Genomic DNA, 15,025 nt, shown 5'->3' on the forward strand with positions numbered 1-15,025 from the left:
CGAGGGCGGCTGACACAATGGGGTGGTTCGCCGCTGGGCACCCCCCCCCCTCAGCGCGCATGCACTCCCCCCCCTCGGAGCGCATTCTTACCACTGTCATAGGAAAGGGGACAGGTGGGAGGGCCACTCCGCCCCAAGTGCACGTCGCTGGGAGCTGCGTCGGCTCCGCTGGTTCCCTGTTCCGGGGCAGAGGGAGCAGGGAACCAGCGGAGTCGACACCCCCCCAGCGGCGTGCACCCGGGGCGGACCGCTCCCCCCTTGGTACGCCACTGTGTGATATAAAATACCCTAGGTAAGCCACTGTCTTGTTCACCTGTAACTGAGATCCTGCGGATGTTAATTCTTCCTCCCCTTTCTGTTTGGTAGAGGTGGCAGCTACAATGAGAGATGGTGGAGCAGTTGCTAGACAGAACTGTAGGCCCATTCCTGCCCCTCGGTTTCAGAATACAGTACAAATCCAATAAAAACTCAAACTGTGTGTAAATTTAAATAAATCAAGTGTCCATAAATAGGCTCAAAGACATTTTTCAGAACTTACCTGCACATGACGGTAATTTTTCTTAGACAGGGATTTCCAATGAGTTTATTCATTATCTAAAATGCCAGCACGGTCCTGACTGCCAACAAGGGCCTTGTTTCGCAGGAGTACCTCACTGCTTCAGGTTCAAGGCAGGACATTTGATGTTGCAAGCACAATGATGGCCCTTTATGCCCTGAAGCAGCAGGAAACTCCTGCGAAACAAAGGTGCATGGGGGGCAAGTGATTTTGATGAATAATGATGGAGTATCATTCATTTCAAGTTCACAGCAGTGTTGAACAAAACACTAAGGATAGTGGAGACAGATCTAAGGAAATATGGAACTCACTCCTTCAGAATAGGGGCAACTATGGGTGTATCAGAGGTTTGCTTACCAATAGCTGAGATTCAGTGCATTGCCAGGTACAAATCAAGGGTTTTCGTCAGATATGTCCAGATTGGCAGGAAGTGATAAAATTTGAATAACTATTGATTTTCCTTTCTAAATTTAAGGTGCTTAGGTCCTGAATCAAAGTGGTCCGGGATGTGGGTCATTCTTTTCACACTGTGTATTCCAGATGACTCACATCTTGTTCAGCAGACCTCAGGAATGGCCATGGTCTGGATGGGGCTAGGAGGAATGCACAGGGACTAACTGCTGTCTCAACTGTCAGACCAGTATCTGCCAGAGGTGATAATCCATTGTGAGGCGTAAAATGATGAGTAGGAAGTTTTGATTTGTAACATAACGGCCTAGAATCAAGTGTAGTGGTAAGCCTTTGTTGTCTAGAGCAGAGCTTCTCAACTCAGTCCTTGGGACACACCCAGGCAGTTGGGTTTTCAGGATATCCACAATAAGTATGCATACCAAGATGACAGTGCATGCAAATTTACCCCAAGGACTAGGTTGAGAAGCACTTGACTAGAGGGGTAAAGGTGGTGAATAAGAAGTTGAGAAAGTGGGCGATGAAATGAGGGATTTCAGAATAAGGCACAATGGAATGATATGGGACATACTTAATAAAAGATTCAAGAGAGGGTCCTGAAACTGGGAAAAAAAAGGGGGGGGGGGAGGGGTTAAGAATTCTAAGAGTTGTGTGAAGTAAAGGTATAACACAAGGACAAACCAGCTCTGCATACGGACTCCAGTAAAGAAGCAGCTGCAGTGTCTCTGATTTACCAGTATTTCACATTACTGGATAGAAGATACAGTTTGTTTGTAAAAGAACTGCATGCAGGATGCTAGTCAATTTAACAAGTTAATTTGCCCTTGTAAGGCTACCCCTGGGGAAATCCTACCTGTTGAATTGTGTAAAAAAAAAAAAAAGTACACAGTTTTTGGTCTGCACATGTACTTATACACTCACCAACACAGTTGTATAAAACATACTTTACATATCCTATATAATAAAACGCACCTCCAACATTCTGAAGCTGACTACATGGCTGAGGCATTCCTGCTCTCTGTATCCATCTCCTGAACTAATATCACGTACTTCCGGGTTCATGACAAGCAGAAGTGACCAATGTTGGAGGTACATTCTATTAAATAGGATTAGCCAGTTCCTTGAAGTACAGCCAGAGCTCAGTGTCCTGCATAGTAACGCTCAGGCACCAGAGAGAAAGGGGGGGGGGGGCTGACACCTGAGGGGGGGGAGGGGAGGTATCTCTGTCACACACACACACTCTCTCACACACTCTATGTCTCACACTGTATCAGATTCACTCTCTCTGTGTCACACAGTCACTCACACACTCTCTTGGTCTCATATACTCAGTCTCACAGAGAGTCTGTGTCTCACATACTCTCTCTCTCGCACCCACTGTATCTGTGTGAAACACACTCTCTCTCTCACACTGTGTCTCACATACGCACTTGCACACACTCTCATTCTCACACACACATTCTCACAGACACACTCGCACCCAGACTCACTCTCTCTCTCTCACACACACTCGCACATTCACTCTCTCTCACACCCAGTCACTCTCACATACACTCTCTCAAACATACATAAGCCGAGGAAAACCTTGCAAGTGCCCGTTTCATTTGTGTCAGAAACGGGCCTTTTTTTACTAGTAGAAAAATGTTTTTTTTTTTTAATTACCCCATGTGTTTCCGACAAAATAAAACATGCTAGCGCATGCATTTCTGGCCACATCTGAGAAATGTTTTATCAACTTGGTTTATCTCTGAAAAATCTTTAAATGCTCTGCATATAACTATCAGATCTGAAGTTCTTTCCTTATTTACCTGGGCAGTGGAGAATGCCATAAACATTTTTTTTTCTTTCCAATCCAATGGAATGATGAAAAGAAATGTGTAAATGATCAAGAATGTCACTTCATCTCTGGAGGCACAATAGCTCTCCAAAGTTGGTGCTGGTGAAAATCCAATTAAAAGTTCATAAAGTTTAAAAAATATGGGCTAGTTTTAGACCGGGGGCTCCAGAGAAGTCCCCCCACCCCCAACCAGAAAATGGCCCACTGTATTTCTATGGGAGCAGTAATTTTATTTCTGCACCATAGAAACACTGATAGGTAGTAGTTAGGAAATTGCTCCTTCCCCCTCCTCTTTATTCTCCCAGTCAAAGCACACACATAGGAACTGAAAATAATTCCTTGGAGCATACTGCCCACGCTTTCCCCAGCACACTGCTACCATATCCTTCTCTATTCTCGGCTGTCTTAGTAATTTGGATGTGAAACCTGGTGATCCATTTTCTTTGTGGTCGCTATGTACAGTTGGGCCATGCATTGGATATACTGCCTGTGATGCAACGAAATCAGTTTACGTATTATATACAAGTACTTTCTTTATCAAAGTGGGAATCAACCAAGTAGTTTGCTACTAGTTGTTATGTGTACTGAGACAGACAAACTGTGGTTAAACTTAAATACATCCTTTGAAATCCCTTAACAATGACACTGATGGTTAAACATCACCGTTTCAGTTTTTTTTTTTTTTTTTAAATACAACCCAAATAAATGTTTGGAACTGCTCTATTCAAACTGTCCCTCCCCTCTCATCTGTGGGTCAGACACATAGAATTTGGGGGGGGGGGGGATGTTGGAAACAATTCCATGAGACATACTCCACATTCTTTCCCCACTTGTTTCAGCTTGGCTGTACTTTAATGATGTACAATCATCAGCCTCTTCTCTGTTGGCCCAGTATCTTAAGCTAAGTAATATTTTTAACAAGAATGTATCAAGGTCATATAAAGTTTTGAAATAGCTCAAGTAAATGCCCCCGAAGTCAGAAACACATTGGGGGCACAAGCTGTTCGTTCCTGCAAGAGGTCAAATTATACAGTATTTGGAGATGAAACAACTAGACATCTGATCTACTTTAAATCTCAATGGGGTCTATTAACAGAATAATGACTATATCAGTTCTCCCAAGTTCAAAAGTGCAGTATGCTATCAATTAGGTGCTATCACAGTAATAAAAAAACAACAACATGTAGACAAAAGGTGGAAAATGTTTTCTTCCAGGCATCTTCTATGGGGTCCAGTGGAGACCATGCTACTGGACCACAGATCGGAGACATCTGTGTTTCACAACTGACCAGAAACACAAAGACTGCCAGGACCTGACCCTCCCCTCCATTCCCTGCAGGATGAGTACCTATTGGCTGATGAAAGTACATGAACTCCTGAGCTGCTTCTCCTCCCTGCCACACTTCCTTGTGAATAGCAGGTGTATAAGAGTAAAAGGAGCCTCAGGGACCAGATATCTGGTTATTAGCCTACAGCAGTCCTCAGGACACACCTAGCCAGTTTGGTTTACAGGATACCCACAAAGATATTCATTGTGGGTATCCTCAAAATCTGACTAGCTAGGTGTGTCCCGAGGACTGGATTGAGAAACCCTGGCCTAGAAGACTAAGGTTCCTGGAGATGCAAGTCCATAGAGAACACACAGAAGAATTTATGTGATATGGGGCAAGTTCACGGGGAAATATGAGAGGAATATATTTGATATAGGAAATAGAGCTAAAGAAGGAAGAAAATGAGAGAAAATGCCATGAAAGAGAAATGAAGATGTGGGTGAGTGCTAGCAGAGAGAAGGAAATGAGATATTGAAAGGCCCATTAAGAGGTAGAATTGCTCTACCCTTTTTCTTGAATAGAGGAAGGAAGATGGACAGAGGAAGATATGAAGGCAGGCAGGAGAGACAAAAGGGGACCAGAGAAATAAAAACACAAGAAGCAGAGAAATCTCACTCAAATAACACCACACTCCTCCTCCTATCCCAAAACACTGAGCAAAGTAAAATAAGGAAGCACATCAAATATAGAGCAAGCAAGAAAAAAAAAATGCTTTCCCCAGCTTTCTAGAGATTGACTGCACCCATGTTTTCTATTCTCTTCTGCATTCATTTATACACCATATGTATTTTTCCCATAACATGGGAAATTAAATGACTGCTGCTGATGGTTAATGGTTCTCATTGTCTAATGGTAGTATGAAGAACATTGTTATGTACCAGGTATTTTTAGAAATATTTACCTCCATTAGTGTATCCAAAAGGAAGCCATCTTGGCAGGAATCCCTGTGTCCAATTTCTGCATCCACACTTGACTTTTTAAGGGTAGCATACATCCTGTCATATTCACTTACCAACTGTTTGTTAGACACTTTACTAATTTGGGAGTCCCTTCTCAAGTTTTGGGAGGAAGTCAATACCAATCTGTAAAGAGCTTTACGAATTGGCAGTGAAATCACGTGAGCGCTAGGCCGCTGCATATTCTCTACCTGAACGTGAAGAAATGTTCTTCTTAGAACAAGAGCATCACTGAGGAATGGAGACAGTTGACCCTTTGCCAAAGCCTCCAGCACCCATTTTGGTAAATTCAGAGCCATGGCATCATGAGATAGATAGGCTCCATTTTGAAAAAAGTCTTCAAGGTTCACATCTGACGGCTTATAATCCTCCATGGAGGAACGAAGGAGTTCCCTTACTTCTTCCTTGTTGTGTTTCTTCAGATAATGTATTACACCGTCAATGGCATCTGCAGGGTCAGGAAAACCAGATAACCAGTTTAAAAGGCCTTGAATACGGAGGTGCTTCCTGCCACTGGAACCAGATATCCCAACAGGGAAACGCACCCTGCTAAAGAAGGTTTCCAGTGCTGGGAGATTAATATAATCATTGCCATTCAGTACAGCAAATAGAGGAAGCAAGGCCTTGTTCATATGACCAAAGTGAGTGCAGAATTTCTCTATGGAGAAGCACCTAGCTGGGATGTAGCACTGCTTTGTGTCTTTACAAGTGCAAATATTCTTCCACTGAAAGTAAGTAAGAGGACAATAACCAGCTTTCAGGTCAAAAATGCAAAAGTCACTGTCCAAACTCAGCACCGGACAGTTCCAGTCATTGGCTAATGTCATGATATCTCGGTCTGCTTCTGAAAAGCACTGGACAAAAGGTACTTGCAGTTTGGTCAGGATCTGCTTGAAGACTTCTCTGATGAGCAGGGGCAGTACATTTCCACCCCCACCCCTGGAGAGGGACTGTGCCTGCTGGATCTTATTCCTGGCACGCTGTTTCTGGGTTTCAAGCTTCCTGTTGGACAGATCACAGCCACCATCTAACACAACATAGGGGTAGATTTCACAAACAGTTAAAGTCTCAAAGAACTTGTGTACGATATCAGTAAAAGAATCATAATCTCCACCAAGCTGGACATCCAAATTGGAATCAAAGTAAAGGCGGTGGTACAAATTGTTGCCATCAATAATTAGTTTGGTATTTCTTAACTGCAAATCATTGAAGAACTGATTATTTGACCCCACATAGCTCATTAGCCCATGGATGCCCATTCTGCAAGGCCAAGAGAAATTCACTATTAAATAATGCTGAAAATGTACATCTGTGACCAGACAGAAAAATTATGTTCTAGCTGCCAATGAACAGCAAAATGCTTCTCTCTTCTTGAGAGTTGGTGTTTCAGGAAGATTTCACAAGTTACAGCCTGGAGCGAAGCAGGAGATATCTGGTACATCTCAGAACTGTCGAGCAGCAGTGCGTTGACACCAAGAAAGATATTGCCTACAACCAGATATATTTATTAGGCAACAGAAAATGGTGAATAAAATCATAAGCAAGCCTAGAACAGTGCATGTTACAACTGACTCTCCATTAAAGTTACATTTTGGCTGTTCATGCGCCATTTGTACAAATGTGGAAAAGACTAGCATCTGAAAGCTGTGCTGGGCGCAATCTGAGGTAACCAAGCACATATGACAGCTTGCTGTTTTATTTTGGCATTTCCACTCCCTAGAGACTCTCCACAGTGGAATACTTTATATCCAAGCTTGGAACAGCACAACATGTGGGCAGAGGGAGAAGATGAGAAGAATACTATCTGGAGCCGAGTCCCAATCTGCCACAGCAGAAACAATCCCCAGCTTGGGCATCCCAATTACACATGGGCAAGTGATTCCGTAAACTACCACATCTGAATCACAATCAGTCCTGTTATGTAAATAAAATTTCTTATCAGGCTGATTAGGTACATAGATCCATTTGCTTTCTAAAGCATAAGGACATTATATGCACCTCAGGCATCTAAAATGCCCGCCATCATGTCTTTGTATATTCATTTTTTAATGTAAATGTTCTCCTATGTTGCTCCCCCGTGAGTAGGCAAATCTAGGTCTCCCCTCAAATTCTGGAGAGATGGCTAACAACGGCCAATGTTTAGTAATAATGTTTCTGATGGCAACAATGCCAGGCTCATTCGGTAAAACGCATGTGATGAGACTATGTGTTTCTCTGACCGGTTCAGCTTCTGTCAAAAGCCATTCTCTTTGTACATTATGTGCTCTTTTGAAAGCCTTTCTCACTACTCTTTTGGGGTACCCCTCTGTATAAAACGTTTCTCCATGTCACATGCTTGTTCCAAAAATTTAGTTTTATCTGAACATAATCTGCGTATCCTTAAGAATTGCCCCACGGGAATGCTGTTTTTCAAAGACAGGGTATGGTGGTTTTGATAATGGAGTAACGTATTACGATCAGTGGGCTTCCCATTAATTTTGCTTGATAAACCTAGTGTTCTCATATTTGATAAGTATGTCCAAAAAACAGACCTCTGCGCTCCCTCCTTGGTTAGAAAAAGTGATGTTGTAACCTACACTATTTGAGTAAGGAATATCTGCAGCTCTTCATGATTGCCCTTCCAAATTAAGAGTACATCATCAATGCACCTTCTCCATAATAATATGGATGAATTAAACACGGTGTTATTAATATACTGCTCTTCAAACTTAGACATATAAAGGCAGGCTGCCATGGGGGCTACTGTAGCCCCCATGGCAACCCCCTTCGTCTGTAAAAAGAACCAATCTTGAAATGCAAAATAATTTATGATAGATCCTTCTTACTCAAATATTCATTAATTATCTCTAATGCTTCTGTTCCCCTGACAACCCTGTTTTTGAGGATCACCCTGCTGCAGCCATAATGTCTCTCCGTACTATTTACTAACTGTATCAAACATGAGCTAACCCCTGATGAAGCCAGAAGGCGAAACGCATTGCAAGCGTTGGGAGTTATAGCGGACTTCAATCACAAAGGTGCAAGCAATATTCAACGGTCTCCTACAAGAAGCGAGTTAGGAGCCCGATAAGAGAAATTAAAAGTATCTTGAAAGACGGCAACATTTGAGAAGCATATGAGCCACCAGAAGAAAGAACAGTAACATCAGCGAACTAGTTCACTAGTTATTCCCTATTCTGGGAATAACTGTTCCGACTCATTTTGAGACTTTGATATAATTGGTTTTTGAAAGATGCCAGATTCAAGGACTGAAAACGCATAAGGGGATTATCTTAATCCCGGTGCCATATAGCTTCCTTGTTGCTTAGTATATTCATGTACATTGGAAACTGCATATGGGAGTTATGTGGTTTCGCGAGAATGAATGAGATGTGAATGAATGGAGTATGGAAGTGTGGACTGGGTTAAATTAATAGTAAGTGTTCATCAGAATTGAGAAATTGTAAACAAGAGAATCTGAATAAAGATTAAAGTATAAGCATAAACTAAATGCAGTTATTTGGTAGAATTATAATTGATCTGCAGAAAACTTAGGGAGAGCTCATGTTTGATACAGTTAATGAATATTCATTAGGAATATCCTGAAAACCCAACCTGTTGGTGGCCCTCAAGGACTGGGAGTGAAGGCCACTGTGTGAGGGTACAAGGAGGTAGAAAGTCTGGAAGAAAACACCTATTTATTTCTGATATGACAGGGAAGGTTGGAAGGAGCTGCAGCCGAGCAGGACTCAGCAGTAGACCACTCCTCCCTCTAGCAGTGCAGGACTCGGGCACCAGGCTTATGCTACGGACTTGTATACATGCCCACTGAGCACCTTGCCTGTGATCTCACTTGTTATGGATAGCCAGACAGAAAAAAAAACAAACAATAAATTGTGTTTTTCTTTCATATGCGATTAAAACACATTGTTCTAGTTCAGTGTTTCCCAAGTCCAGTCCTGGAGTACCCCTTGCCAGTCAGGTTTTCAGGATATCCACAATGAATCTGCATGAACTTGATTTGTATAAACTGCCTCCATTATACGCAAAATCTCTTTCATGCATATTCATTGTGAATATCCTGAAAACCTGACAGGCAAGGGGTACTCCAGGACTAGATTTGGGAAATCTAGTTGATTATAAATCCCCCCAATAAAGAAAAAGGTACTTGCCTGTAGCAGGTGTTCCAAGGACAGCAGGCTATATATTCTCACATATGAGTAATGTCATCCATGGCGCCTGGGTCAGAATGCTGCCTAACTGTATACAGCTTTAAGAGCTCGTGACAGCAGTCCTATCGCACATGCGCGAGTACCTTCCCACCTGCCATGCGAGCACAGAACCATCAGTATAGTAAGATAGTTCCAAAAGTAGCCAACTTCAAGGTGACGTGGAAGTGTATGTGAGAATATATAGCCTGCTGTTCTCATAGAACAGCTGCTACAGGTTAAGTACCTTTGCTTTTTCCAAGGACAAGCAGGCCGTAATTCTCACATGTGGGAATCCCTAGTTATCAGGCTCACCAAAAACAACATTAGGACAAAAGGAACTTGCAATGGCAAGGTCAAAAAGTCAATTAACCTGAAACTATATACAAACTGGTTGTGAGAGTGCAGGCTGGAAGAGATTAAATGGGCCTAGGAGGGTGGAGTTGGATTCCAGCCCTCAAACAGATTATGCAGGACTATCTATCCAAATCAACTGTCATGTTGGGTATCTTGCTCAAGGCAACAATGAGATATGAATATGTGGACTGAAGACCACGTTGCAGCCTTGTAAATTTCTTCAATAGAGGCTGATCTCAAGTGGACTACCGACGCAGCTATGGCTCTGACATTGTGAGCCTTGACATGACACTCAAGAGTCATTCCAGCTTCAGCATAAGCAAAAGAAATGCACTCCGCCAAGCAATTAGAAATTGTGTGTTTCCCCATCCTGTTGTGATCAAAACAAACAAAAAGTTGGGTGGACTGTTGATAGGGTCCTAGTCCGCTCCAGATAAAAGGCCAATGCTTACTTGCAGTCCAAAGTGTGCAGTGTGCTTTTGCCAGGATGGGCATGAGGGTTGGGGAAAAAAATGTTGGCAGGACGATAAGACTGGTTAAGATGGAAGTCCAACACCACCTTAATTAGGAACTTAAAATGCATGCGGAGAACTACTCTGTTATGATGAAACTCTGTGTAAGGTGGTTCTGCCAATAGGGCTTGAAGCTCACTGACCCTGCAAGCCGAAGTAACAGCCACCAAAAATAGGACCTTCCAGGTCATGGACTGTTCAGGTCCTTATCTGCCGTCATTTACTATGTTACTATGTACTTCAGTGGACAGGAATCAAGAGGCTGAAAAGGAGCTTTCATCAGTTGGGTAAGGACAACACTGAGGTCCCATGACACAGTAAGAGGCTTGATAGGGGACGTTGTTAAAGCAAACCTCCCATAAAGTGAATGACTAGAGGCTGCTCAGAGATTGGTTACCCACTACACGGTGACGTAAGTACCGATTGCACCGAGGTGAACCCTTACAGAGCTGGTTTTGAGACCAGACTTGGAGAGGTGTAGAAAGTATTCAAGCAGGGGCTGTGTAGGGCAAGAAAGTGGATCTAGGGTCTTGCCCTCACATCAGATGGCAAACCTCCTCCATTTGAAAGAATAACACCTCTTGGTGTAATCTTTTCTGGAAGCCAGCAAAACCCGGACACTCTCTGGGAGATGCAAGGAAGCAAATTCTAAACTCTCAACATCCAGGCTGAGTGCCAGAGACTGGAGGTTGGAATGCAGAAGAGATCCCTCATTCTGCGTGATGAGTGTCGGAAAACAAGCCAATCTTCAAGGTTCTTCTGAGGACAACTCCTGAAGAAGAGGGAACCAGATCTGCCTGGGCCAACATGGAACAATCAGAATCGTGGTTCCCTGGTCTTGTGTGAGTTTCAGCAAAGTCTTCCCCACAAGAGGGATGGTAGGATATACATACAGAAGACCATTCCCCCAATGGAGGAGAAAGGTATCCGACGCTAGTCTGTCATGTGCTCTGAGTCTGGAGCAGTACTTTGCGATTATACTGAGTGGCAAAAAGATCCACTGAGGGGGTGCCCCACACTATGAAAAGCTGCCTGGCAGTCAGGGCCAGCGTAAGGGGTGTGCAAACAGGGCGATTACCCTGGGCCTCCATATCACTGGGGGCCCCAAACATGCCCGGCTGAAAGAGAGACAATCTTCAAGCAAGCTTTGGGGCCCCAACCCTAGCATCTGCCCTGGGTCCAATCAGGTCTAGCACTGGCCCTGCTGGCAGTAACCATGCTGAACATCAACTCGTGAGGTTGAATTACCATGATCAGTCTGTCTGCCAGGCTGTTGGATTTGCCTGCCAGGTATGTGGCTCTAAGAACTATCCTGTTTCGAACAGCCTAGTGCCACATCCTGACTGCCTTGACATACAGGGGGTAGGATCCTGTGCCTACCTGCTTGTTGGTGTAATACATCGCAACCTGATTGTACTCATTCAAATGGACAATTTGGTTGAACAGCCGATCTCTGAAAGCCTTTAGAGTGTTCCATATCGCCTGAAGCTCTAGAAGGTCAATATGAAGATCTGTCTCCTGGGCTGACCAAACAGCTTGAGTGTGGAGCCCATCTAAGTGAGCTCCCCACCCCAAGTGGGATGCATCCATAGTCAGCACCTTTTGCACCAGATGAATTTGGAACTGATTTCACTGCCAGAGAATGTGGTAAAGGCGGTTAGCTTAGCGGAGTTTAAAAAAAAGGTTTGGACAGCTTCCTAAAGGAAAAGTCCATAGACCGTTATTAAATAGACTTGGGGAAAATCCACTATTTCTGGGATAAGCAGTATAAAATGTTTTGTACATTTTTGGGATCTTGCCAGGTATTTGTGACCTGGATTGGCCACTGTTGGAAACAGGGTGCTGGGCTCGATGGACCTTTGGTCTTTCCCAGTATGGCAATACTTATGTACTTATAAGTCCCATGATCAGATTGGACCAGAACTGTCCACCAGAGAAGGAACTGAACAAGCTCTGGAGACATGCGGACAGCATCTGCTAGATGGTCCGAGACCACTGAGAAACTAGGGTCCATTGGGCGGTTCGCATATGGAAACGTGCAAAGGGAGTAATGTGGACCATGGAGGCCATGCGGCCTAGTAACCTCAACACCTGCTGAGCTGTGACCTTTTGGCTGGTTCAAACCTGAATGGTGAGGGAGACCAAAGTGTCTGCCCTCAGCACAGGGAGAAAGCAGGACTCCAATGAATTCCAATTGATGAACAGGGAGCACATGGGACTTGGGGTAGTTTAAAATGAATCCTAGTAGCTCTAGCACCCAAATAGTTCTCCTCATGAACTCCTGAGCACCATCCTTCGACATGCTCTTCACCAGCCAATCGTCCAGGCAGGGAAACACATGGACTCCTAATCTGCATAGTGATGCTGCAACTACTGCTAGACATTTTGTGATGACCATGGGAGCTGACTTGAGGCCAAATAGCAGTACGCGGTACTGAAAGTGATGTGTTCCCACCCAAAATCTGAGATACTTCCTGTTATTTGGAAGTAATAGGATACTAGTAAAAAAGGCCCGTTTCTGACACAAATGAAACGGGTGCTAGCAAGGTTTTCCTCAGAGTGTGTATGTTTAAGAGAGTGTGTGTGAGAGTGACTGTGTGTGTGAGAGAAACAGTCTGTCTGTGTGAGACATAGAGTGTGTGTGTGTTGGTGAGACAGAGAAAGTGAGTGTTTGTGTGTCGTTCAGACACAGTGTGTGAGACCAAGATACATCGTTTGTCTGTGTGTGTGTGTGATGTCATCTGTGTTACTTAAACCAAAACACTCTGCTTCTGTGTATGTGGCATTAGAGTGAGAATTCCACTGACTTGTCTTTCCCAGGAATCTCCCCTCTGCAGGACTCTGAGGAATATTATTGTAAGGCAGAGATATTGTGTCATGTGGTGGTGAAAGGCTAGGGACTGTTTGAGGAGTTTGTTGAATCTTCTCATGGTTTTCTGCTTTTGAAACTGTAGCCCCATTTGCAGGACAATTTTAAGCTTAATTGCTGGCCACCCTGTTATTATTTTAAATTAAATGCTGATGCTGGTATTTTTTAAATACATTTCTGAACAGAAATGCAATGTTATGTTTGGGTTTTTTTGAGCTGTGATCAGGCTGCTGAGCAGCCCAGGATTTCCCTGATTGTAGGGAGTTAGAGCCCTGTATCCTCAGTTTCTGGGTACTTTCTCATTGGTGCATATTCAGGGGAAAACTGCCAGCTGAGATGCTGCCGGAGGCGGGGCAGTCGCTGTGGGTTCCGCTGTCCGAGCTTAGCAGGGCCAGTGTCCAGGTATCATCCCTCGCCCCTTCCTCCTGGCAGGAGTGGGTAAGCCCCCGGTGCCGTAGTCACTCAAGGGCTGCCTCACTTCGGTGGTGGCGAGTTGTTGGGGGCAGCCTAAGCCAGGGACGTCGCGAGCGATCCTCAGGCGTCTTGCAGGCCTCACGCAGCAGAAGAGGGGGTATCCTCAGCTCCTTGATGGGTAAGCCCCAGGTGCCCTAGTCACTGACGTCTCCGATTCGCAGCGGAGGGGTGTTAGCGTCAGTGTCTCCCATGGCCCAGGTACAATGCCTTTCCCGGTCCGCCCTCGACATCATTGCGTTTTGACGCAAGGGCGGAGCTACACTTCCCTGTTATGCGTATTCCGCTCCGTGCAGCCCATTCGTTGAGTGTCAGGGCTCTGCCCTCGACGTCATCACGTTGTGACGTGAGGGCAGGGCACATACTCATGGGGGAACAGCAGTCTACACAACTACGGAAATTGCTGCATTAGAACGCTGGAGTAGAGAATTATGTCTGGATGGGGCGTGGCTGAGGGCGGATCTCTGAGTGATGGTGAGAGCCTAGGCTACGGACAGCGAACAGTACAGGGCTTCAGTGCTTCACTGCCACGGAGTGAGCTTCAGAACGTTGGAGGTGGGAATTATTTATATAGAAGATGAGTTTAGGCATCCTTTAAGTCCAGAGAGCGTAACCAATCTTGAGCCTGAATGACTGGGCAAAGGGTGCCCAGGGTCACTATCCTGAACTTTTCTGTGACCAGGAATTTCTTCAAGGCCCTTGGGTCTAGGATGGGACACATTCTTTCCCCCCCCCCCCCCCCCATTTTCTTCAGCACAGGACCTCATCTTTGGGGGGGTGGGAGGTCTGGGGTCCACCAGGCCTTTTTCCCTTTTGAGTCTGGCATACGCTTAAGATTTGTGCTTAACAAATAAAAAATAAATAACACACAACTCTTGAGCGCATGTGCCACACACTGTCTGTCCTCCAACAGGTCTTCCTAATGCTAACAACACACCTAAATTTACAAGTCATTAGCGTTGAGCATTAGGGAGTTCCTTCCCGGCCCTGTTGTGGCAGTATTTTGAACATCTGCCCCAAAGTGATTTAGTTGGCTGCTGACCGGTTAAATTGCTTGAATGGTGCTAGCCCCTAATTGTCAGTGGCACAGCTGAGATTAGTGTCTTACTCAAAGCCAGCGAATGGGGGTTGGGGGCATTCCGGGGCAGAGCCCGACTGAAATTCGGTTTTGGTGCAGAAACTCAAACAGTTGTTTTCTGCAGGTTTTGGTTTGCGGTACTACATTTCCTCAGGGTTTCAGTTAGGTCACACATTTAACCCCACACTTTGAGTGGCAGCAGAAAAAAAAAAAAAAAAAAGGTTACTTACCGTTTAGAACAGAAGGCACAGTCGGTGTTTATGTTTAGTGTGTATTCTGAGCTTTGAACTGTCTCTGGCTAAGAGCCTACGCGGAAGAGAAGCTCAGACAACCAATAGAAATCAAGCACCAATTGGAATGCTCATTAGGCTAGGGGCCACTGCCAGCCCAGCTCAGTTGAAAAATCCTCACCTTGGGAAGCAGAGCTCAACCAGCAATCTATATATCGGTTGTAAATTGCAAT

General features: G+C 44.6%; 1 protein-coding gene across 1 annotated transcript in view; it reads right to left on the bottom strand.

Moving 5' to 3' along the window:
* ASTE1 (asteroid homolog 1) overlaps window positions 1-14,952 on the bottom strand; it is a 34,786-nt gene extending 19,834 nt beyond the window's left edge. Inside the window, exons 1-2 of the mRNA XM_030206442.1 lie at window positions 14,793-14,952; window positions 5,034-6,576 (exon numbers count right to left, since the gene is read on the bottom strand). Of these exons, the coding sequence (XP_030062302.1) occupies window positions 5,034-6,347 (1,314 nt within the window). The 5' untranslated portion in view covers window positions 6,348-6,576; window positions 14,793-14,952. The remainder of the gene's footprint in view (window positions 1-5,033; window positions 6,577-14,792) is intronic.
* Window positions 14,953-15,025: the final 73 nt, after the last annotated feature.

This window comes from Microcaecilia unicolor, chromosome 1, assembly GCF_901765095.1.
Source record: "Microcaecilia unicolor chromosome 1, aMicUni1.1, whole genome shotgun sequence".
In the NCBI taxonomy this organism is placed as follows: Eukaryota; Metazoa; Chordata; class Amphibia; order Gymnophiona; family Siphonopidae; genus Microcaecilia; species Microcaecilia unicolor.